Here is a 24,578-nt window from a genome sequence, read left to right as displayed (position 1 = left end):
CTTCAAAGACATGGAAAGAACAATTCTCAATTTCATATGGAAAAACAAAAAAACCTAGTATATTGAAAACAATTTTTTTTTAGATTTATTTATTATTGTAAATAATTACACTGTAGCCATCTTCAGACACACCAGAAGAGGCTGTCAGATCTCATTATGGGTGGTTGTGAGCCACCACGTGGTTGCTGGGATTTGAACTCAGGACCTTTGGAAGAGCAGTCAGTGCTTTTACCCACTGAGCCATCTCTTCAGCTCCCTGAAAACAATTCTCAACAATAAAAGAACTTCTGGAGGAATCACCATTCCTGACCTCAAGCTCTACTACAGGGCAATAATGATAAAAACTGCATAGTATTTGTACAGAGACAGATGGGTTGATCAATGGAATAGAACTGAAGACCCAGAAGTAAAACCACTTTTGCCTCTTAAGATGTAGGCCTTGTCTTAGAGTGATTTGGTGCTTTTACACTTTCACAATCTTTCCTACAATCTGTTCCTTTCTTCCTGTTTAGAGAAGCTGAAAAGGCGTAAGAGTGCAGGTCCCAAAGAACAGTGACAATGTGTCCTAGTCACTACTTAGCTCTGTATGTGGCTGTGTGTGGGGAGTGGGGAGTAATGAGAAGGGTAGGGCATAAAGGGAATGAAGGAACCCACTTCAAGACTTCACTGGACTCTCAGCCGAGGGGCCTCTCATCTCTTCCAGTAATCGTGTGTGCTTGGCAGAGGCTTTCTGTCATACTGAGAAAAGGAGGCTCAGAGAGGTGATATGTGTTTATTGTCACCCTGCTGATGGAGATACCACAGGCCTCACTGATTGCATAGCTAGAGAGATGTCCTTGGTTAGTGTGTTCTGTCTTGTTAAAAGGGCTATGGAGACTAAAATGATAAGGAGACTATGAGTAACGTTTGGAAATGTGTTAGACATTTCTTTCACAAAGCTCAGGCCCTGTAAAATGGTCTTAATTCTTGAGAAGCTTTGAAAATGGGATATATTGTGGCCTGTATCCCATGCCATCCACTTCAGTGCTAACTCTAGATTAGTGTATAATGCCTGTTTGCATAGGTTCGGTGGTGGAGGAAGATGCTCACAGTTTTGCAAACACGGTGTTAGCCCCAAGTTGCCTTCTTGAGACTCTACTACTTGTCAGGAAGGCAGAAACTGCCCTTGAAAGAACCTCTAAGCCCTTCGCTTTTCTGAACCTGTTTGTATGCCTGTGCTTGCATAGAGTGAGTTGGGGAGACTTAGCTGAAAGTGGCAAAACACCCAACTGCTACAAACTCCACAGAGTCAGAAATCTGGGGTAGCAAGTTGAGGGCTCCAGCTTTCTCTTCTCTTCTTTGATCCATGGTAGCAGTTTCTTCTCTTGCTGATTGTCTCACAGTTGTAGCTGTTTGAAGAGAAGGATGAAGAGTTGGGTCAGTTTGGACTTAGCAGCCAAAAGGCAGTTGGGTTTTTTTTTTTTTCAGCCGACTTTGTCCATTTCTTAATCCACAGAGAAAAATATTTCCTGGTAGACCCCCTTTTTCTTATTTATTAAATATAGGGTTGTGTCTGTCTGTCTGTCATCTGTCTTCTGTTTAACCATCCTGTTGAAGGACGACACCTGGATTTTTCTAGTTTGTCTTTATTATGAATAAAGTTGGTATAAATATTTGAATAGACTTTCTTCAGTTTAAAATTCACAGTAAAGGATATATAACACTCTATCCTGTCAGCCACCTCGAAGTACAGTGGCATTAGTACATTCATATTGTTGTGCAGCCATCTGTCTCCTTCATCTCTAGACCTCTTTCTATGCTGGTAACAGAAACTCCGCACCCATAAAACAATGGCTTTATCACCCCTACTGCAGTCCCTGGATACCAATATTTTACTTTGCAGCTCTGTAGCTTTGCCTTTTCTACAGACCTCACATGAATGGAATAGCATTGCCCTTCTATGACAGGCAGTTAGGAGTGGAGAAACACAACCAGATTTTTCAAAACCTGATGAGCTGAAATCTGAAACACTTGTGCTCTCAATTATTTAGGATGAGAAACACTGCATCACCACTAACTAAATTAGAACTTTTATTTTTAAAAAAAGCTGAAGAGAGTTTTAATTAGTCTTTCTCAGTTGGGAATCATGTTATTAAATCTTGGCCATTTGCAAAGTACTTTCAGCAGTATATGATGCCCTAAGTAAATGAAAGTTTCCTATCTCTAATTTTCCCCATCTCTTCCCTTGATCCTAGGTTCATGTTTTTGTCTCCTCCCTGCTGTTCAGCACCACTGATTGACTCTCTCCCTTGCCACTGGTCCCTCTTGTTCTCCTTGCCTGCATCCTTGCCTTCTTTCCATGGATCCCTTCAAGTTACTGGTTGTAGTTTCTCAGTTCTCTGTTGTGGAATTAGAACTTTTTTGTAGGCTTTCTCTTTCCATATAAAATATTTACTCAGTATCTAGAATACACTTTCCTTCTCATACCACTGTATACTTATCCTATTCTTTGGGCAGATGACTTTCTGTCACCGATAATTTTAATGTGGGGGACTAGAAAACAAGCATTTGAGTTTAGTAGGAGAATGTTAAGGTGTTGAGTAGTACTCTGACCTTTTTTTTTTTTAATTTATTTTTATTTCCCAGGGAAGAAGAAGAACGTCTGAGAAATAAGATTAGAGCTGATCATGAGAAAGCCCTGGAAGAAGCAAAAGAAAAATTAAGAAAGTCAAGAGAGGAAATCCGGGCAGAAATTCAGACAGAGAAAAATAAAGTAGCCCAAGCAATGAAAACAAAAGAGACCAGGGCACTGCCGCCCGTCCCTGTCCCACAACGCGTAGGAGTCAGCGGTGGGGATCCAGAAGACATGGAGATCAGGAAGAAAAGAGACAAAATTAAAGAGGTAATAGCGGAGGTTGGTGATCCGGAGACGTGCAGCTACGTGTCTGACTGGACATTCCATGTTGTATGTGCACCCACTTGTTCTTTGGTGGAGTTGTAAGGATTGGAGCGCTCACCTTTTCTTTATTGATTATAATATATGTTTTTGAAATTAAAAATTTGATTCAAGTTTTGTTTAGGTGCTTAGATGGCTTTGCCATGTTAGAGACCTTTTAAAGCACAGGGTTTTATAAAAGAGTAGAATCTGTGTATAAGTTTATTGAATAAGCGATTTAAAATATTCAGTTTGAATGGGTTTTACCAGATGCTATGCGAGCCTTTCATAGATGAGGTTTTAAGCAATTCGTGCTGTTTGAGCCATGTTTTAAGGAACTGTACTGCTTTTAGGGCCATGTTCCTTCCAAAGATTCTTCATGGATTAAATGATAGGAAATGGTTGATCTCAAAGGCCTTTAAATTTATTTAGCCCCAGAAGTCTTTCAAGGAATTTCTAGGAATTACAGATTAAGAGAATACCAACTCTAGTGAATTGAGCTAAACTGTGCTAATTGGGGTTCTTGATAATGTTGAGTAGAGTTTATAGTCACCCTGCTGTGAAGAAGCTTCGTCAGGTGTGACAGCATCAACAAGAATACATTTAATTTATACAGTCAGATATCTCTGTATATTCTGATAATGGATATATATTTAATGTATTTTCAACTTGGTCTGTCAGTTTTTCTCACTGCCGTGACATTTTTGACAGAAGCTACAAAAGGAAGGGAAGGAGGGAGAGTAGGTGGGTGGGCTTATTTTGGCTCACAGTTAGACATGTTGTACCTGGGAAGGTGAGATGGCTAGTCATGTTGCATCTGCAGTCAGGAAGCAAGAGAGGGGTGAAACCTGTACTCAGCTGGCTTCTGCCCTTTCCTGCCTTTCTCCCCCCAGTTTCAACCAAATGGGAGGGATGTTGCCACCCACTTTCAGGGTTGGTCTCCTTTCCTCAGTGAAGCCTCCTGCAAACACCCTCATTGCCATAGCCAGAGTTGTTTCCCGAGTAGTTCTTTATCCTGTTCAGTTGATGGTCCATCTTGATGGCTATCACCCTTGGCCTTAGTATTGTAAACCTTCCTTAATGGGTGAAGATGGATGCACATTTTAGTTTTTGCCTGTTACTGGGGTCTGTTTTATACAATGGCTGCTAAGTATACTTTTTGTGGGAGCATACTCTTTTTTTTTTTTGACAACTTTTTGTTCATATACCTTCATTACCACCCATTTCAGATGTCATCATAATGTTGTGAACTATTTTCTTACATATGTAATGCTTTAGATTGGTATCATTTGCATTTAAGGGGTTTAAGGCTCAGGCTCAGTAGTTCGCCAGATTCCGTGGAGGTTAGTTTAGCAGTGCATTTGGGCTCAGCTTACCCCATTCCTTTACAGGCTTGCTTTGACTGTTTGTAGTGACTTTTTGTAGATAACTTCTGATTTTCCTTCCACATAATTATCCTTTTTTGAATAGTGCTACTTTTCCTTTTTTTTTTTTTTTTTTTTTTCTTTTTTTTTTTTTTTTTTTTTATTTCTGTTTCTTACCCTACTGCACAGGCTAGACCTTCTGTTAACTATTTTTTGAAAGAAATGGTGAGAATCTGCAGACTGGGTTAGGTGCTTACTTTAGAGCATAAGTGCTTAATACTCAACTGTTAGGCATGTTGGGTCACTTCAGGTTTCTAAGAGGTTTCAAGGAAACCTCTTAGTTTGAGGATATTTCTTTGTAATTACAGTTTAAGAATTTGTATCATGAATGTATGTTGAATTTTGTGAAATGCTTTATATTTTTGTTTAGATAATTGTCTGATTTTTTTTACTTCTTTAATAATATGGTAAATTTTATTTACTTTTTTTTATGTTAAACTCACCTTATATGTATGTCTGGGTGAAACTGCATGAAGTCATGTTAATGTATTTTCTTTATACAGTAATATTTGTTTTAGGAGAAATTTTGTCTGTATTTGCCTGGAATTTTCTTTTAATGTTTTTGTCTAATTTTGGTATTTGATTATACTGGCTACATAAAGCAAGAGATCCTAAATGAGATAATCTCCTGCCTCCTACTGTCTAGACTAATTTGAGTACAAAGGACTCGGTTATCCTACTTGATTCATATACACATCCAGTCACTATGACTGAGAGCAAGGGGTGGCATCTCACGACATGTGGGCTAAAGCTTTGCATTTGCCTGTTTTTGAAAATCAATTTTTGTTGGAATACAGACATGGCCACTTGGTTGCATATTACCGAGGACTGCTTTTGTGCTTTTGTAACACTTTAAAGCTTCTGGTCTCTGGTCTAAAGGTAAGAGATTGTAGAGTCAGGCTGAATTAGTTGGTGGTAGAAGTAGGACCCCTTGATTGACAACCCAGTCATTATCACAGTGAAGGAAGAGGAGCTGTTCCCCAAAGTATTAGCACTTTATGAAAGGAAAGAATACCAGATAGCTGCTTCTCTTTCTGCAAATAACTTTCTGATTACATCTAATGTTTTGTTATGTAAATTGAAATTAAGTATAGTTGTTTTTGTTAGGGTTTCTGTTGCTGCAATGAAACACCATGATCAGAAAGCAAGTTGGAGAGGAAAAGGATTATTTATTTGGCTTATACTTCCATATTGCTCTTCATTATCGAAGGAAGTCAGGACAGGAACTCAAACGTGGCAGGGACCTGGAGTCAGGAGCTGATGCACGGGTCCTGGAGGGGTGCTGTCTACTGGTTTGCTCCTAAATAGCTTGCTCAGCCTGTTTTCTTACAGAACCCAGGACCACCATTCTGCATGGTACCACCTACAATGGGCTGGACTCTTCCCCATCAGTCACTAGTTAAGAAACTGTCTTACAGCTAGGGAGGCATTTTCTCACTTGATGGTTCCTTCCCTTCAGATAATTCTAGCATGTGTCAAGTTGACATCAGAGTAGCCAGCATAGTTGGTATGTATGCTTTTATACTGAAACAAATGTTAATTGAATAATATGCTAATGTAGGAAACATGACAGAATGGGTAAGAATATAATATCCCAACTCTAAATTATATGAAGTATAAAGCAGTTTGTGGATAGCTTCAAATGGTGTATTACAATTTTTCTCTTCTCAGATGATGAAACATGCCTGGGATAATTACAGAACATATGGATGGGGACATAATGAGCTCAGGCCCATTGCAAGGAAAGGGCATTCCACTAACATATTTGGTAAGGTAACTTTTTTTGGATTCCTTTTTTCCCCCCTTTCTCTATCTTTTAAAACAAAATCTGGCTTTAAAAAGTATTCTCCAAGATCCCTGTTTCTTTGCAGTTATAATATGGACTTTTTGTTTTGGTGTGTCAAGATTTAGTTCTAGTTGCACTAAAATATATAGCTTTGTGTTAGACTATTTACACATAGGTACTTCATACATTTATCTAAGTATTTTGAAGGTTTTTTTCCCCTCTGCATTTTCTTTTGTTTAATGTCATGAAAGGTAGATATCTATTTGCAATTTTTTTCCCCTTCAAGACAGTAAAGTACTACTAGTGATACTCATAAAGGGAAAGGGAACAGTTTAGAGATTCCAGTGTGCTATTAGAAGTTTAATATGCAGCACACCAAAAGTGATGCTATACATTATAGTCCCCCCATCTCTCTCTCTCCTTTTCTCCCTCTCTCCTTCTCTCCCTCTCTCCATTTCTTCCTCTTTTCCTCTCTCCTTTTCTCCCTTTCTTCCTTTCTTCTTCTCTCCCTCTGTCCCTCTTCCTTTTTCTCCCTCTTTCCCTCTCTCCTTCTCTCCCTCTTTTCTTCCCCCTCCTGCCTCCCCTGCTATGTGTGTGTGTTGCTAAAAAAAAAAAAAGTCTTAAAAACTAAATTGTCCTGCTGGGTGGTGGTGGTGCATGCATTTAATCCCAGCACTTGGGGAGGCAGAGGCAGACAGATTTCCAATTTCAAGACCAGCCTGGTCTACAGAGTGAGTTCCAGGACAGCCATGGCTACAAGGAAAAAGCATGTCTCAAAAGCAAAAAACAAACAAACAAAAGAATTGTTCTAAATCTAGGAGTTTTGGGAGAAGAAAAACATTTTATAGCTAGTCAGTGGCTACCGTATTTTTCATAGCATATTTCATTTAGCTGGTATCTTTTAACGAAAGAAAGTACATTTTCTGTGCAAAAATGTTACAGATAAAAAGTCCCTGTTGCTTTTGTAGATGTCACAAATGATGGTCCACTTAAAGACATAGACTTATATTTATATTATATTATATATTACACTTAAATTATCTTCCAGAGACTGTCCTTGAGCAGTGATAGGACAATGAGCCTTAGTTTTAAAGGATTTGAGGATAAACATGTATAGAAAATAAGAGGTAGATGTGAATTTTCTTCATTAAATTAAAAAGTGTGTGTGTGTGTTAGTACTGTGTGTTAGTGTGTGTGTGTGTGTGTGTGTGTGTGTGTGTGTGTGTGTGTAAACACTTCCCTCACTCCTCCCTAGGGCTGAGGTCAGTTCTGGTCTTCTATAATGGAGTTCCAGAACTCAAACTCAGGTTGCCAGGATTGTTCAGAAAGTGTCTTTACCTGCTGAGCCTTGTCCCCAAGCCCCAATTTTTCACTTTACTCAGTTGTCTCATTTGTTACCCTAAATTTCATTAGGACTCTGTAGAGTTAAAAGTGTAGAGCAATCAAACCGACAGACAAAAACCAAAACAGTTTTCTTAAATCTGTCCACCATCACTGTAGGTTGAGTGGACAGATAATGAACTTTAACTCACAGTATTACAGGCTGCAGGGAGTTAACCTAAAGCATGCCTTTCCCTTAGCTTTGATTGAAAATGGTTCTTTCATGTGATAACTGAAATCAGTGCACCCTGCCTTCACTAGTTAAAGTCCTTGCCACCAGAGCACTTCTCAGATGATGGAAAGCCCACCTCAAAATGGCTTGAGCTAAAACAACAGTTCAGCCATCTGAGTGGAGTCCTGGTATAGAGCTGGTTCAGCTCAGGCTTTCTCCTCCCCTCCTGCTTTATATGCAGGCTTCCTAGCAGGATAGGCTCAGCATTTGGGGTTTCATGTCTGTATACTACGTACTCTATTTGTAGAATCAGGGAAGTGTTTGGGTTTCTTAGAAGTAAGACTGAAAGAATCTTTGATTCTTGTTTTCTCTAACTGATGGGCTGTAGTCATGTGTCTTACCCTCTCTGGGCTCGCTGCTGCAGAGGACCAAGAGCATAAGAGACTGCTGCTGGTCATAGCTTAGCACTGGTCCTAGCTACGCAGACATGGTTAATAGAATGAATCCTTTGATTTTCTGAGACAAAGTTTTGCTTGCTTATGTTGCTCTATAACTTAATTAATTACAGGTTTGCACCACCATGATTGACTTAACATAAATGGTTTTTTAATTTTGTTTTTGTTTTGAGACAAGTTTTTTTTCTGTGTATATTTTGCTGTCCAGAACTTACTCTGTAGACTAGACTGGCCTCAAACTCACAGAGATCTGCCTGCTTCTGTCTCTGGAGTGCTGGGATCAAAGGCATGCACTACTACCTCCTGGTTGCATGCATGCTTTTAATTTCAATATTTTGGAGAATTTTTTTGTGGAGTTATATTAAAGGTCTTTTTGTGTTTAAAAAGAGGAATTTTGATTTAGCAAAGTTTGATTTTGCAGTGTTTTTTAAAAGCTACTTTTGACTTTGTATATATATGTATATATGTACATAAAGAAGTATTTTTTTTCACATCTGATTTAACTAGGGCTTGATTAGCTAATATTTCTTTACTTTTGTTTTCATGTTTATGAGGTATATTCTGTAGATTATTTCCTTCTATCCTTCCCTCTCTTCCTTTCTTCCTTTCTTCCTCCCTCTCTCCTTTCCTCCCTATCATCCATCCATCCATTTTTGAGAAAGAGTTTTACTGGATACCTGGGTGTTAGACTTTAGCTCCTGAGTGCTGGGATTTAAAAGGTGTATACCACAGGGGCTGGAAAGATGGCTCTGCAGTTAAGAACACTGGCTGCTCTTCCAGAGGTCTTCAGTTTAGTTCCCAGCACCCACATGGTGGCTCACAACCATCTGCAATGGGATCCGAGGCTTTGTCCTGGTGTGTCTGAAGACAGCTACAGTGTACTCACATACATAAAATAAGTGAATGCTTCTTTAAAAAAGAAGACAAGTGTGCACCCATGACACCAGATGTATGTTTTTCTTGAACTGTGTTTTTGCTTTGGTTTGGCAGCAGGCTGTTGCTGTTTTCAGAATTAATTGTGAAGCACTTTGTATAGAGTAAAACTGTCAGCCTTAATGTTGAAGTAGAATTTATTTCATGAAACTTGTAGAATGTGTGGTAATTTTATAGTGAGTGGCTCTTTGAGTATTTGCTCATACTTATAATCAGATCATTGTCCTACTAATCTAAGATTTTGAAATTTATTGTGAGACTTTTAGAGCTTTTTACCTTGTTGCTTTTTTATTTCCTATTTTGATTTCTTGTTTGTTTTTTTTCCTTCTAAAAAACTAGGCTAGGAATAGATCTGTTATATGATCTTTTTATAGAACCATCCTTCAGATTAGTTCTTTTGACACTCTTCTTTGTTTCTAATAGCCCTGCCTTTAGCTTTGGTAGTCTGACTCTGTTGTTCATATTTGCTGTCCTTTTCCTTCCCAGTAGCGTTGAGTTCATTTACTTTTATTTGTTTTCATTAAATAGTAAAAATTTAAAGTTATTATTTTTTCAGAACCCTTTGACAATCCCATAAATTAAAAAGCTGTTATATAACACTCCCTCCCCACCCTTTTGAGACAGGATTTCCCTGGGTAGTCCTGGCTGTTGTAGAACTTGCTCTGTAGATCAGGCTGTCCTCAAACTCAGAGATCCCCCTGCCTCTGCCTCCTGAGTGCTGGGTGGGATTAAAACGTGTGCCACCATTCCTGGCTGTGGTACACATCTGCACTGTCATTTTTCTGTTTCTTTACCCATAGATGATTCTAGTTATCTTCCATTTTCTCCAGGTGAAATCTTACCTAGCAAACAATGGTAGCAATGACTAGTAGTTTCATTTTCACTCATGTATTTCTTAGCTCTTCAATTGTGGCACAGACCTACCTGTGTAAGTAACTTGGATGGTGCAGGCAAAGTATGTATGCAATGTGCACATAGACAAGGAGATGACTAGTAAATGGGATCGTAGCTGCTGCAGTGTAGGCGGGACAGGAGCGCTGGCAGGCCTTAAAGGAGTTCAGTAAAGTGTGAAGAGCATACCAACATTGATCTTTTAGATGGATTCAAACAAGTATATGAGAGACAGGAGTACATGAGTCGTTAAATGACCTAATAAAGCTTTTATGTTAGTAAAAAATGCTGAGGATCAAGAAAAGTAAATGAAAACTTTTGTATGCAATAATTCAGAATGGACATTCTGGATGATACTGACATGAAATGAGTTTGGAGAAAACCAAATCATGTTATCAGGGTGTTGTATACTTGCTCAGTTAATAGAGAGATAGATTATTGATGAGGTGAAGGAGTTACTAGGAACATTTGAACAAAAAGATCTAACTTAAGAACAAAGGTCAAAAGATATTTGTGTATCTAGCTTTAAGCCATTGAGCGGGAAAATTAGTTTTACCCACATACCCAAGAGAGAGAGAAAAAGGAAGAAAGAAAAGAAAGACCAGTAAGTTGTCCTGGTTTCTTGTCCTGTGTGCAGTGCCTATCTGAGTACCCATTGGGCTTGCTTTGTTTAGGTAATTCCTCGTGACCTGCTTTCTAAAACTCTAAAGATTAGGATCGTGTGCTAGACGTGGTGGCTTCTTGTATTTTGATCTTTCTCTGTGTGTTTTACTTCATCATTTCTTTTTCTTCTACCTGTTTTTTTCTTTCTTCCTTTCTTTTTTCTTTTTTTAATTAAAGAGTATTAACATAGTTGGGTATGCTGGTGCATGCTTTTAATCTCAGCACTTGAGAGGAAGAGGCAGGTGGATCTCTGAGTTTGAGGTTAGCCTGGTCTAAAAAAATGAGTTCCAGGACAGTCAGGGCTACAAAGAGAAAGCCCTGTCTTGACAAACCAAACCAAACCAAACCAAAAAAAGAGTAATAAAATTTATTATAATTATTTAGTCATGAATTTTTAAAAGATTTATTTTATTTATATGAGTCTTATGAACTTCTTATACATATAGCCCCACATCATATTTAGTTAAGTATATACTCTATATTCTGACCAAGACAGAAAAACAAGGAGACTATACTGTTAGTTTTCACTTATTTTTGTATTTGCTCCCCAATCTTATCTTTTGTAAACTCTATCAAACTGTTTCTATTACCTGGTGTAATAGAAAAGTGAGCAATGACATTACTTAAAAGTAATCTTTGATTTACTCTTAATATATACAAAATTAAAAATAGAAATTAGATGAAGGGGCTTTTTTTCAGTTTTAAAAAATTGACTTATTTATTTACATTTCTTTTTTGTTTGTTTGTTTGTTTTTGAGACAGGGTTTCTCTGTGTAGCCTTGGCTGTCCTGGAACTTACTCTGTAGACCAGGCTGGCCTCGAACTCAGAAATCTGCCTGCCTCTGCCTCCCAAGTGCTGGGATTAAAGGCGTGCGCAGCCACTGTCCAGTGCTTATTTACATTTCAAATGTTGTCCCACTACCCAGTCTCCCCTCTTCAACACCCCCATCCCATTCCTTCCTCCCCTTTGCCTCTATGAAGGTGCTCCCCACTTACCCACCCACTCGTGCCTCACCCTTCTAGCATCCCTTTTCTCTGGGACAACAAGCCTCCACAGGATCAAGTGCCTATCCCTTCCCATTGTCCCATTGATGCCAGATAAGGCAGTCCTCTGCTACATTGACAGCAGGAGCCATGGACCTACCTGTTACTCTGGTTGATGGTTGAGTCCCTGGGAGCTCTGAGGGATCCAGTTAGTTGGTATTGTTGTTCTTCCTATGGGGTTGCAGTCCTTGAAGGGGTGTTTTTAACAACAGCTGTTTCTTCCTCCTAAATGTAGGAAGCTCACAGATGGGTGCCACCATCGTGGATGCTTTGGACACCCTTTATATCATGGGGCTTCATGAGGAATTCATGGATGGGCAGAGATGGATCGAAGAAAACCTTGATTTCAGTGTGGTGTGTATACTTTGGCAATTTATCTAATCCCTTAAGTTAACTATAAAAGGACGGTTTAATGCTCTGATCCGAATATTTTTGTCCTCCTAAATTCATACTAATTACTCATGTGTTGGAACTAAAATGGATCTTTGGGAAGTGATCAGTTTATCAGGACAGAGCTATTATGGATGTGATTAGTTCCTTATAGTGTAGTTCTCAGAGAATCACTTTGCCTCATACATGAGAGGTCACATAAGAACCATTGTGAATCAGTTGAGTGGCACTTAACCAGTCATAGAATCTGCTGGTGATGTTGATCCTGGACTTCCCAGATCCAGGAAGGTGAGCAGTACATTTCTATTAGTTATCAGCTGCCTATGGTGGATGCTGTCTTGTTAAAGCAGATCTCATGGGTGAAGATAACAGTTGTGGTGCTATAAACATGGTCTCTCAGCAGTTTGTTGAACCCGTGCTTCTTTGGGACTATTGTTTGTTTTGCTACTTTTATCATCTTTTCTCACTGTCTTCATATTTCTTGCAATTATTTAAGTTAGTGTCTTAGCCAGTTAAGGACATAACAGCTGGGGGGGAAAGCAGTGAACTAAAGTCTAACAAACTAATAAACACCTTTACATTATGATGCTTAGTTTATAACATTTATAATAGTAGTGATAGAATAATAGAGTACTGGCTGGAGAGATGGCCCAGCGGTTAAGAGCACTGACTGCTATTCTGACGGTCCCAAGTTCAAATCCCAGCAACAACATGGTGGCTCACAACTATCTGTAATAAGATCTGATGCCCTCTGGTGTGTCTGAAGACAGCTACAGTGTACTTTCATATAATAAATAAATAAATCTTTAAAAAAAGTACTATTATTATTATTATTATTATTATTATTATTATTCCTAACTATTGAAGAATTCCTTATTAATGTGACATTTTTGAGAAGTAGCCCAGGGAAGCTGTGTACATGTAAATACTGTGTACATGTGACTGTAAGGCAGGTGGTCTGACTTCTCTTGTGTAGGAGGGAACGTGCCTCACGTCTCCAGATCTCCAGGACTCCCTTGACCTCATTCATAATATTGCAGCCAGTGTGACCACCTGGGGTAGCTGGGTGTCCACAGTAGTGCTACATGTGGAGGTGTGCAGGCCAGTGCTTGTGAGCAAGTCTTCTGGCTTGCTGACTGCTTTCCACCTTATCTATCTAGTCAGGGTGTCACCTGAACCCACAGTGTACCTGTTTGCTAGTCTAGCTAGCAGGCTTTCTCAGGCTTTCTCTCTCCCATCTCTGCCTGTTTGCAGGGATTATGTGGAGGACTGCCATCCCTGCTTGTCATTTATGGAAGTGCTAGAGATTGGAACTCTAGTCCACATGCTTTCACGGAAGATGCTTTACCTACTGAGCCACTCCCTGGTCCTAGAAATGTCCTAATGGCTAAGCCTAAATATAAGCATTGCAGCATCCACCTCTTCAACACAAGAGTGGGTCACAAAACCAAAGCCTCTGGAACGTTGTTTGGGGATCTCTCATTACCACAGTCTGTTAGTGTGCCCCATTTCTCAAAATGCTCTCTTAAGCTATCATCTGTGCTTTCAAAGCTCAGACCACCAATGAACAGCTTCCTCAGCTGCTCTGCTTCCTTTGGATCATGACCCTCCATTTTGAGACCAGACTCGCCTCTTCCAACTCGAGTTCAATATGGGACCGAGAGGCAAAAATTTTTATTTTATTCTTATACATTATCTACTTTCTTAAGCTTGCCTGTTGTCACATTTTCCTGTACTTCTGTATTTATTTTACTTTTAAAATTTCTGTATATCCATTCTTCATTTTGATATATATGTGCTGTGAATATCAACATTGGTTTCTAACATAGGAGTGGGTTTTCAACAGTATTAGTTTATTAACCATAATTCTACTGGTTTTTCGCATCTCCTTTAATAATTATTATGTTACTAGGTACTAGCAAATTACTAAAAATTCATGAGAAGAGATAGAAATAGAGTTTATGCTATAATAATTAAAATAAATATAATAGACTCATTAGAGGGATTTTTTTTGTTTGTTTTTTGTTTTTTTTTTTTTATTTGAGATTCATTATTAAGGAAGTGGAGACCTTCACAAGGAACCAACAATAGTCAGTGGTAGTGAATACTGGGATAATTTTACAGGGTTGTGTAGGGTACATCAAATGGCCCATTGATTTTTGGCAGTTAGGAAGCTGCGGTGATAGCAATAGAGGAACTTCTGTGAACTAACAAATGGGAGTCAGGGTTTGTGGCACAAGAAATTAAAGTGTAGAATATTAAGTCAAAACACATTCTGTCTGTGAGAAACAAGTGGACTTCTGAAAAATAAAACTTTGAAAACTGCAAAGTATTATATGTATGTGTGTATTTTTGCTTTGTCTCCACAGAATTCGGAAGTGTCTGTGTTTGAAGTTAACATTCGCTTTATTGGAGGGCTCCTCGCTGCATATTACCTGTCAGGAGAGGAAGTGAGTAGAGTCAAGTAATACCTTGTTTGTTTGTTTGATTAGAAGAGTTATGGATGGTGTAAAAGGAAACATTTTTGTAATTTGACGACAGAGGAACTAAAGATTTTATTTTAATATAAATTTTAGAATTTACTTACTGGTTTTTATAAAATTAAAGTTTTGGTTGGGTTTTTATAAGCTTAGAGAGTTGACAAATTAATAGTTTTGGCTCTTTTGATTCATGAACATTTTGTTTTTATTTTAGAATTTTATTTAAGTTTTTGAAAAAAATACCTATGTGTAGGAGTATTATGTCTGTATGTATTTCTGTATACCATGTACCTGCCTGGTGCCTGTGGAGGCCATAAGAGGGCATTGGATTCCCTGGATCTGGGCAAAGATCGAGAGTTATGAGTTTCCATGTGGTGCTGGGAATTGAACCCAAGTCTTCTGTAAGAGGTGCCAGTGCTCTTAACCACTGAACCATTTCTCCAGCCCCATTTAGTTTTTTTTAAAGGGTTTTATCTATTGGTATTTCTTATAAAACATTTTTACTATTACACATTAAATGTATTAAATTTCACTTTATGTGTATGGAGGTCATAGGACATGTGCAGGAATCTGTTCTAGATTTTTCTAGCTTCACTAATTCTGGTAGCTCTAAATAGAATAGATTCTTTTTTTTTTTTTAAAGATTTATTTATTTATTTTATGTATATGAGAACACCATTGCTCTCTTCAGACACACCAGAAGAGAGCATCAGATCCCATTACAGATGGTTGTGAGCCATCATGTGGTTGCTGGGATTTGAATTCAGGACCTCTGGAAGAGCAGTCGGTGCTCTTAATCACTGAGCCATCTCTCCAGCCCCTAGAATAGATTCTTGGGGATGTTCTTTGTGAAGAACAATATTATTAGTAAAAAGAATTGACTTTTTTTTCTCTGTAGAGAAGAATATTTTTCTCACCTTAATGCATTTCTAAGATGTCTTTTATAAAGTTTAATAGGAATTGTCAGAGTAGGCATCCTTGCCTGGCTCTTGATCTTAGGGGGAAAGCATTTAGTTTTACACTATTAACATAATGTTAGCTATATTATTATTATTTTGGTAGATATCCTTTATCATCTTGAAGACATTGTCTCACACTCCTAAGTTTGCTGGACTTTCCCCATTAGGAGTAGATGTTTTGATATCAAATTATTTTGGCATGTAGTAAGATGATTGTGTTTTTTCGTTTTTAAACCACATTTATTTTTTTATTGATTGATTGATTGATTGATTGATTGATTGATGGGGTGTGCATATGTATGCATGTGTAGAGGTTAGAGACCAGCTTGGAGGAAGTCTGTTCTACCCTCTACCCTGTGGGTCCTGGTAATCACCCTAGTGACAAAACATTTATTCTCTGTGTACATGTGGAAGCCTGAATGAAGTTAGTGTTGAAAGTTGTCTTGTTTGCTTGCTGTCACTTGCGATCAGAAGTTGTAGATTTGACTAGTTTAGTGAACCAGCTTGCCCCAGGGAATCCTGTATACACATTGGTATTATAGGCAGGCTGTCATGCCTATGCTGCTTTTTTAGTAGGTTCTGAGAGTCCAAACTCCAGCCCTCACACTTGTACAAGTGTTTTACCCCTGAGCCATCTCTCCAGCCCTCATCTTTTAATACTTTGTGTCTGCCAGTTTGTGTATTTTGCATAAGTAATGCTGGCTTCTTAAAATGAATTGGCACTCTCTTTTTTCGGGTAAGGTTTGTTTTAAACTTGATTCTTTTCCTTAAAAGGTAGAATTTTTGTATGAGGTAACCTAAACTTTGATTCCCCCTACTGTCACATTTTATAACAATATACTCAAATTATTTGTTAACTAGAACATGGTTGAAAAATAAAATGTGTTGTCTTTTGCACAGAGCAGCGTATGACTCTTATGTCCTTACACAGGGATGCCCCATCAGTCATGCCCAGGTGTTCTCATTTCATCACTGGGAAATTGGCAGTAAATAGAGCGGCTTAGGGAGGTGCTTTCAACACTGCTGAGGAGGAGTAAAAATTTACAGACTCAATCCAGAAGACTGAAACATCCTGGGGATCTTAGGGGAACTAAGAGTGTGAGTTATAAACTCCACCCTTCTCTAGTTCTAAAACCTCTTTGTAAGATTAAAATAGAAGTCTAGATCCAGAGCTCAGCTTTGCTCCAGGGCACAGAGAGAAAGAACACTGGCAGTCAAGGGGAAGCTAGGCTAGCAGACTCAGAGATCCGTACACCCATAGTGACCATGCTTAGACTACTTTTGAAGCTCTGTGGCAAGGTCATGGTGTAAAATGAAGCTGTAACTAAAATAGAGTTTTGTAAGCTTTACTTAATAAAATTTAAATCACTGTTTCGTCTACTCTGTCCTTCTTTGGAACTGTTCCCAGTCTCTTTCAAGGTGAAGGACAGGGCAGGAAGAAAGAATCAGGAAATGCTAAGGGGAGTAAATGAGGCTATAGTCGAGTTTGATCTAGCTACCCACCTGAAGGTGTTTATTTTTTGAAACCTACTCTAGCAAGGTTTCAACCTCCCCTCTAGCTCATCACCCTGCAGAGGCAGTGGGAACAAAAGGTTATTAGCATATGGGGGAAGTGGACCTGTTTAGAAGTAGTTCTTTGGAGGATCTGCATTGTTCTCAGTTCAGTCTACTAGCAAACACCAAAGGTGCTACAGTGCAGTCCACTCAGCAGACACCGCATGCGAATCAGCAAGGGCAGTTCAGTCTAGAAGAACTCACCTGAATCTGCAGCTAGGGGCAAGAAGCCACAGGAACCTCACAAGTTCTTCGGTGAGTTTCTCTCTGTGAAGTCACCACAGGTGAAGCTCAGCAACACAGTGTAAGGAGAACCAATACATGCATGTTGTCAGCAAAGAGTAGTGAAGTGGAGCAAGGAAAACCAATGCTCGAGCTCCCACTGTCTGTGGGGTCATATTTATATTCTTTCTAAACATCATATGTCCTTTGACGTGTTTGCTATAGCAAAACATCTTTTCACATGTGTCTGCTTAAGCAAAACATTCTTTCATGTGTCTGTTTTAGCAAAACACCCTTTCACCTGTCTGCCCCAGCAAAACATTATTATAACCCGAGTCTCCAAAGAAACCAGATATTTCCACTTTACCCACCCTTACTCTATAGAAAGAGTTCCTTCCTCTCCCTCTGCTGGACACATGGGTCTTGGGGGGAGGGCCAGGCAGAGGAAAAGGGAAGAAAGAACACAGCACTTCCTATTCTTCCTGCTCAGTCCTTTGCCAGCAGAGGGTAAGGAAGTTGAGAAGACTGTAGAAGAGGACTGTGTGGGCATATGAGCTAGTCTGAGAGGAAGAGGCTGAATCTGGTCCTCCATGCCAGTCTTTCTCTGAAGGCATGAGAAAGACAGACTGGAAGCATGGAGTGTGTAGCTGTGGGGAGGCACCCACAGCTCCAAGGATCCATGTGAGTGTCGGTGGGGAACTGGGAGGAAAATCATGGGCTTGTTTGTTTGCTTGTTTTTTTGAGAGGGTTAATAGCTAGGAAAGGGAGGTCTTCACCACAGCAGTGACTGCCTTTGTGGACCTCAGCCGATTGATCCCAGTAGCCAAGATTCTGTAGCCTAGGCCACCCTTCTTATGCCGCTTCTGGGGATTTTCTACATGACCCTCCTTTCATTGATACTTTTGTGTACAGCCAAGAGGAGTGTTTGCAGCAGAGCTTGCTTAGCTACATTTTTCTTTAGCATTTGACCCAATAAGATCAAGAGACAGTACAGATTAGCCGGAAGCATCAACTTGTTTTCGTGGGAGCTTCTAAACACAAGAAAATAGACACCTATAGTGCCTTGTTGTTTTAGACTTACACAACAGTCTCTCTATGTGTGTCCATGTTGGATTCCCTGGAGCTAGAGTCATAGGGCAGCATGAGTTGCCCAACATGAGAACTGAACAGGAGTCTCTGGAAGAACACCTCTGAAACTCTTACTGCCATTTTTATACAACTGTTAGGATTTTCTGTTTGTCTCATCTGGTTCGTAATTTGTTTTTAAAATATATTTTAAAAATAATTAAAAAATATGCCTACTTTTAAAATATATCTTTGTGATATTTTAATCTCTAATTGACTTAACTATTATTTTGTGTATATATGTGTTTAATGTATTAGAGACTATATCCGTGGCACATTGTATGATACAAACAATTTAGTTATGAGCCATACACCAGCCCTCTCACCCACTTTAAATTTATTTGTGTCTTTTGCCTGCATGTTTGTGTGTGTGGATCATGTACCTGCATGCCTGGTACCAAGGAGGTCAGAAGATGGTTTTAGATCTTCTGGAACTGGAGTTACTATGATTGTAAATCATCATACATGTGGGTCCTCTGCCAGGAACAAGTACTCTTACCTGCTGAGCTGTCTCTCCAGATTCATACACCAGCCCCTTTACAAATTGTGAGACAAGTCTCACAGAGTTGCTGAGGTCACTAGCGTCTCCATCTTTTGCCTTCACCTTCTGAGTCACTGTACTACAGGCGTGTTCTGTCAGCTAGCAAAGCTCATGGGATGGGGGTGTTTTTTTAAAAAGTGGTTCTTGGTTCTTTTACATGAAAATGTTTAATTTCTTCTACTCTAGTATCAGTCACCAGACCTAACTTCACTTGTATGTGAGAACCTTGTAGTGCTAGTCTCTCAAATTTTTTTGTTATATGTTTCAGTTTTATGATAAAATCCATTATATGTTGTTAGAATTTTTACTTTTGATGTCAACTGCATTGTATAGCTATTCAATGTAAAGGGGGAAGACACTTTTTATTGATCTTAATTGCAGTGATTTTTGTTAGTCTTCATTTTTGTTTATAGGTTTTGTGTTTTATCCCTTTGGGTAATGAGCTTCCATAGCATTTTGAAAGTTGATCTGCTGCTAGTGAATTCCTTCTGTTTTTGTTAGTCTCAGTCTTTACTTCTTCCTTATTTTTAAAAGGTTTTCTTTGGGCATAGAATATAATTTGACAGAGTTCTTTTTAGCACACTAATTCACAATCCGTGGGTTGGGAGCCAAATGACCATTTCACAGGAGTGCGTTCAGATATTTGTATTACAATTCATAACAGTAGCAAAATTACAGATATGAAGTAGTTATGAAAATAATTCTATAACTGAGGGAGGGGTCCTCACAGCATGAGGAGCTGTAGTAAAGGGTCACAGCATTAGGAAGGTTGAGAACCACTGGATTAGCACTTTGAAGATAACACTGAGTCATCTTGTGAAGGATGGATTATGGTGAGAAATCTACTTTAGTCTTTATCCTTCTGTGTTCAATGTTTTTCTCTTTGGCTACCATTAAGTTTTTTTTTTTTTTTTCATGTTTTGTTTTGTATGAGTGGTTTTACTTTCCTCTTGGGGGTAGAATAGGACTTCTTTATCTCATTGATGCTCATTGAGTCTCAGATATATCTTTAACCACTTTGAGAAACTTTTTAGTTACTATTTTAAAACATGTTTTATTCTGCATTTGCTTCTTTACCCCCTGGTATTTCATTGGCTCCCTTGGGCTACTTATTTGATTTTCCCACCCATTTTTTTTTTCTTAAATAAGATTTATTTATTTATTTATTTATTTATTTTTTTTAAAGAGTATTTTCAGAGTACTTTAAAGCAAAGTTGAGAGGAAGTTATAAAGATTCTCATTCCTTCTGTGTGTCTCTGGCCCCAGCCTCCTCCCTTACTGCTGTCTTCCACCATTGGGATTTATTTATTACGACTAATGAGTTTATACTGTCAAATCTTTATGTAGTAAGCAGTTTACAATGTGACTCAAACAATGTGGTACATCCTGTGCGTTTGGACAAAGGCATAGTGACATTTACACCCCATTACAGTAATATACACCATGGCGTTCCTGCTATTCTAGTCAGCTTTCTGCTGCTGCAATAAACATAACTCAAAGCAAGTTGAGGAGGAAAGGGCTTGTTCCAGTTTCTAGTTCATAGGACACGTACAGAGAGGTCAGGGCAGACACTTAAGGCAGAACTGAAGCAGACACCATGGAGGAACACTGCTTACTGGCCTGCTCTCCATGGTTTGCTTCTCCTTTCTTCCATCACCTAGGACCACACCGCCCACAGACGTGGGCAGTCACCCCTCCATCAGTCAGGAGCCAGGGAAATGTCCTACAGATGGAAGTGCCAATGAGAAGAAGAACAAAGGAATGTTTTAAGACCGAGTTTAGATCTTCTTCCAAGTTAGAGGTTGTTATTTATCTGGAAATATTGTTTTATGTGTGAGTGATGTACTTGATTAATTTTCATATCACTAGTGAGAACCAAAATTAATTTGAGAAAATTTAGGAGAGGGCAGCTTCAGTCTTAACTCTTTCATAGTAGACTGCAGAAAAGTTGAAGCGAAACATTGAAATTTTAGTTGCTAATGTCATGGATAAAACCAAATAGTTAAGGAAATGAATGTTGCCACCATGTATTTCTACTATTGTATGTGTAAGCCTCAAACTTTAAAGAAGAACCAAGTGGAGGGAGCACATGTGGGTTGGAATTCAGAGTTTTCTTACCTTGCCTCCCCACCCCGACAGTAGTATTTATGAAGCTTTTTACCTTTTGTACTTTAAGTTTCCTCAGATATGCTGGTTTGGTTGTGGGTGGGTGCCTGTGTCGTGCTTGAGGACACAGATGCTGCCCTGTGGAGGAGAGGTCGAACTGAGAAGGTTTACTTTTGTCAGTGCTTTTGGAGGTTTTAGAAATCTTAGCATGGAGGGCATGACAGTGTAGAAAAGTAAGCCAGGAAAGGGATGCAGGACTAAGGCAGGTTAAAGTAGGGCACCCAAGTACGCGTGTCCCGTGACCTATTTCCTCCTTCTAGGGTGACTTTCTATGCTTCACCACAACTGTGCCAGCATATGAAGTCCACTTAATAGAGCAGGCCTTTCACTGTGTCTGGAAGCACGTCTGTGTCTATCATTTTCTACGTGTGTCTTAATACCATCAACTTGGTAGCATTAACCAGAGATTTGTGAGGCTCGTGAGGATTTTTACTTAGTTTAAAATAAATAATACAAATTCTTAAGATATGTCCACTTAGGGGTAAGGCCATGCATTTTTTTTCTTGACTTTCTTTTTCTTTTCTTCTCCCCCCCCAACCCTGTAGACCAGGTTTTTTGACTTTCTTATTCAGTAGACTTGCATTAATATATGTGATCATTTTGATTTGAAAGTCCTTACCAGACCCGTTTCTGAGGCTCAAACATTAAATCTGCATCTGTGATATGCTAAAAATAAATGCATCATAGAAAAATAATTTGAATTTGGCATTATCTGATGCTGAATGAGTGGGAAGTCGGCACCTTTCATATGAGCTAAAGTTAACTATAATTTATAATGTAGCAAAGTGCTTTTGTTGCATTAGAGGTGCAACTAGAATAAGAAATGTCTTACATGCATCCCATTTTCTGGTGTAGGGAGATATATGAGGGTTACATGCTCTGTCCTAACAGCGTTACTCTTTCCTGCTGATTTGTTATTATCATAAATGTGATGTGTTATTTTTCTCAGGAAAAGACTTTTTCTATTAAATATTCACAAGTTAAGAACTTTTGATGATTTATTATGCTTACTCTATACAGATATATGGCATTTGCTTAACAAGGTTGTCTCTCTTCATTTTTTAAAAATAGTATCAAAGTGCCTTCCTAGCCAAGAAAGCATAACTTATTTGGAAAATGGTACCTGGAACCTGTCAGATAAAATAGAGAAATTGTTAGGTGGAGTTTAATACACACTCACAGATAATAAAACAAAAGAAATAACAGCAATAAAGTCTGTCTTTACATAAATATACTGAGTCAGTTTGAGGGTATTTTCTTGACAAATGAATAGCTTTTAAACCTAAAATACTGTTAAATAAAGTCATGAATAAAGAAAAAGAAATGTTAAGTATTAATGTTTTCTGGTTTAAATATCAAGTTATTTTGGAAAATGTGATCTTGCTCCAGAAATTGCTGTAATTTCTATTGAAATTTTGACTTTTTTGTTGTCTACATTGTCCTAGTTATTGGGTAAAGTATTCCACTACACTTGGCTGACTGATGTAGTTTGCCCTTCTGTTGCTGTGATAAGCACCATGACCGAAAGGTACTCTCCAAAAAGGAAAGGAGAGGGTTTACCTCACCTTACTGCCTCTAGTTCATTAAGAGGGGTTCCCTTTTCCAAGATGACTGGCTTTTGTTGCCAAAACTAAGTAGTACACTGACATAAGTATCTTTAAATATATTCATTATTTTCCTCTTCAGTGTGTTAGGTCATATTTGCATTTGTACATAGTCTTGTCATGTATGCTTGAAAGTTTCAGTGATAATACTAGTTTCTAGTTGATTATGTTTGTGGTTACTGATTTGATTGAAGAGACAGTTTATAGCATTTTTACAGGTAGAAATTTAGGGGTTATATTTATGAGAAGAGAGTGCTCTCTGGAGGAAAAGCCCCAGATACTGTACACAACACTACTTGATTGGCTAAGTCCTAAAAGTAAGCATGTATTGAGCAAACATCAAGCCTCCTAGATGTCGCTCTTGATCTTGAGCATGCCTGTTTCAGCTGCTGTCTGCTATAAGGAGAGATGATTGGATTTTGAGTTTAGTTATGTGCTTCAGAAGCCGTAAAACAACCATTTCTCAGAGGATAGAACAATATTTAAAGTCTCAGTACAATTTACAGTCACCAGGTCTCAGTTCAGAATTACTAATGTGTGAGGAAACAAGGGAAAACATTACTTCCACATGAGTGTTGATCTGTCTTGGGCTTACCCAGATTAGTCAATACATGTTTTATAGAATCTTTCACAGCTAGGCTCAACTGCATGGGAAATGTTCTTGAAGTTACTGCATAGATGAAAATTTTAGTTAAAAAGTAAATCTATGAACGAGAACATTAAAAGTCTAGAAAAGAGGAATATGGTATCCAAAAAAATTTACTGTTTACAACTGACATTGAAAGTAATATCACTAGACTTGAAGACAGAGCAATATTCTATTTAGCATGAAGAAAGATACTAAAATCAGAAAGAAAAAATTATAAATGCTTCAGAAGTTTGGGATAATGTTAAAAAGTTTGATATATGTGTACTTTAGGTAGAGATATTTGAAAAACAACAGCCATATTTTTTTCTATATTTGGTGGGAGACCTGAAATTGAAGACATGTTTCCTTAGCATATATCTTAGTTAGGTTTATATGGCTATGATCAGAAACAATTTGGGAAGGAAAAGATTTCTTTCATTTTATAATTGTAGTCTGTTATGAAGGGAAGTCAAGGCAGGAACTTAGAGGCAGAAGCTGAAGCAGAGGGCATGGAGGAATGCTTGTTTACTGGTTTGCCTCCTATGGCTTGCTTGGCCTGCTTTCTTGTATACCTCAGGACCACCCACAGTAGGCTGGGCCCTCTCACATTAGTCATTAATCAGGAAATCCACAACAGTCTGCCTTATAGGCTAGTGTGATAGAGACATTTTTTCAATGTTCCCACTTCCCAAATGACCCTGGCTATGTCAGGTTGACAGAAAATCTAACTAGGGCATCATGACTAAGCACACTTAGTCATATCATAGTCACACAGCTAGAAACCAGGGATTAAAAGAGAAGTTTGAAAGCACTGACAGGACAAAATGACATGAAAAACTATGGTTTAAATAATTGAAACTGTGGAGATTATTCTTCATCTAATACCTTTAAAATGATGTATTTATTTACTTAAAGCCAAAAAAAAAAAAAAAAGCCCAGAATATTCCATTACAATGTTTAATGTATATCCACTATGAAATAATGAAATAGACTTCACAATAAAAATTACCAGCCGAGATGAAGGCTGCTTCATGATAAAGGATGAATACATCAGAAAGACACAACAATCCCAAAATTAAAGCAGTAACTTACTCTATTCTGGGTACCTAATAATACAGCTTCAAATGAATAAAACAGAAATGGATAGAATTAAAAGGCTTCTTTTGAATTCTTGAAGTAAAAAGGCAATTCCACAAGGACTGTTAAACCCTTCAACTGTTTTTGCAAATTGATAGGACAGACAGACA

General features: G+C 38.4%; 1 protein-coding gene across 1 annotated transcript in view; it reads left to right on the top strand.

Moving 5' to 3' along the window:
• Man1a2 (mannosidase alpha class 1A member 2) overlaps positions 1 to 24,578 on the top strand; it is a 136,741-nt gene that overhangs the window by 31,207 nt on the left and 80,956 nt on the right. Inside the window, exons 2-5 of the mRNA XM_031374978.1 lie at positions 2,626 to 2,881; positions 6,010 to 6,106; positions 11,898 to 12,016; positions 14,422 to 14,502. Coding sequence (XP_031230838.1) covers positions 2,626 to 2,881; positions 6,010 to 6,106; positions 11,898 to 12,016; positions 14,422 to 14,502 — 553 coding nt within the window. The remainder of the gene's footprint in view (positions 1 to 2,625; positions 2,882 to 6,009; positions 6,107 to 11,897; positions 12,017 to 14,421; positions 14,503 to 24,578) is intronic.

Source organism: Mastomys coucha, unplaced genomic scaffold (assembly GCF_008632895.1).
Source record: "Mastomys coucha isolate ucsf_1 unplaced genomic scaffold, UCSF_Mcou_1 pScaffold16, whole genome shotgun sequence".
NCBI lineage: Eukaryota > Metazoa > Chordata > Mammalia > Rodentia > Muridae > Mastomys > Mastomys coucha.
This window is presented reverse-complemented; position numbering and strand designations above follow the sequence as displayed.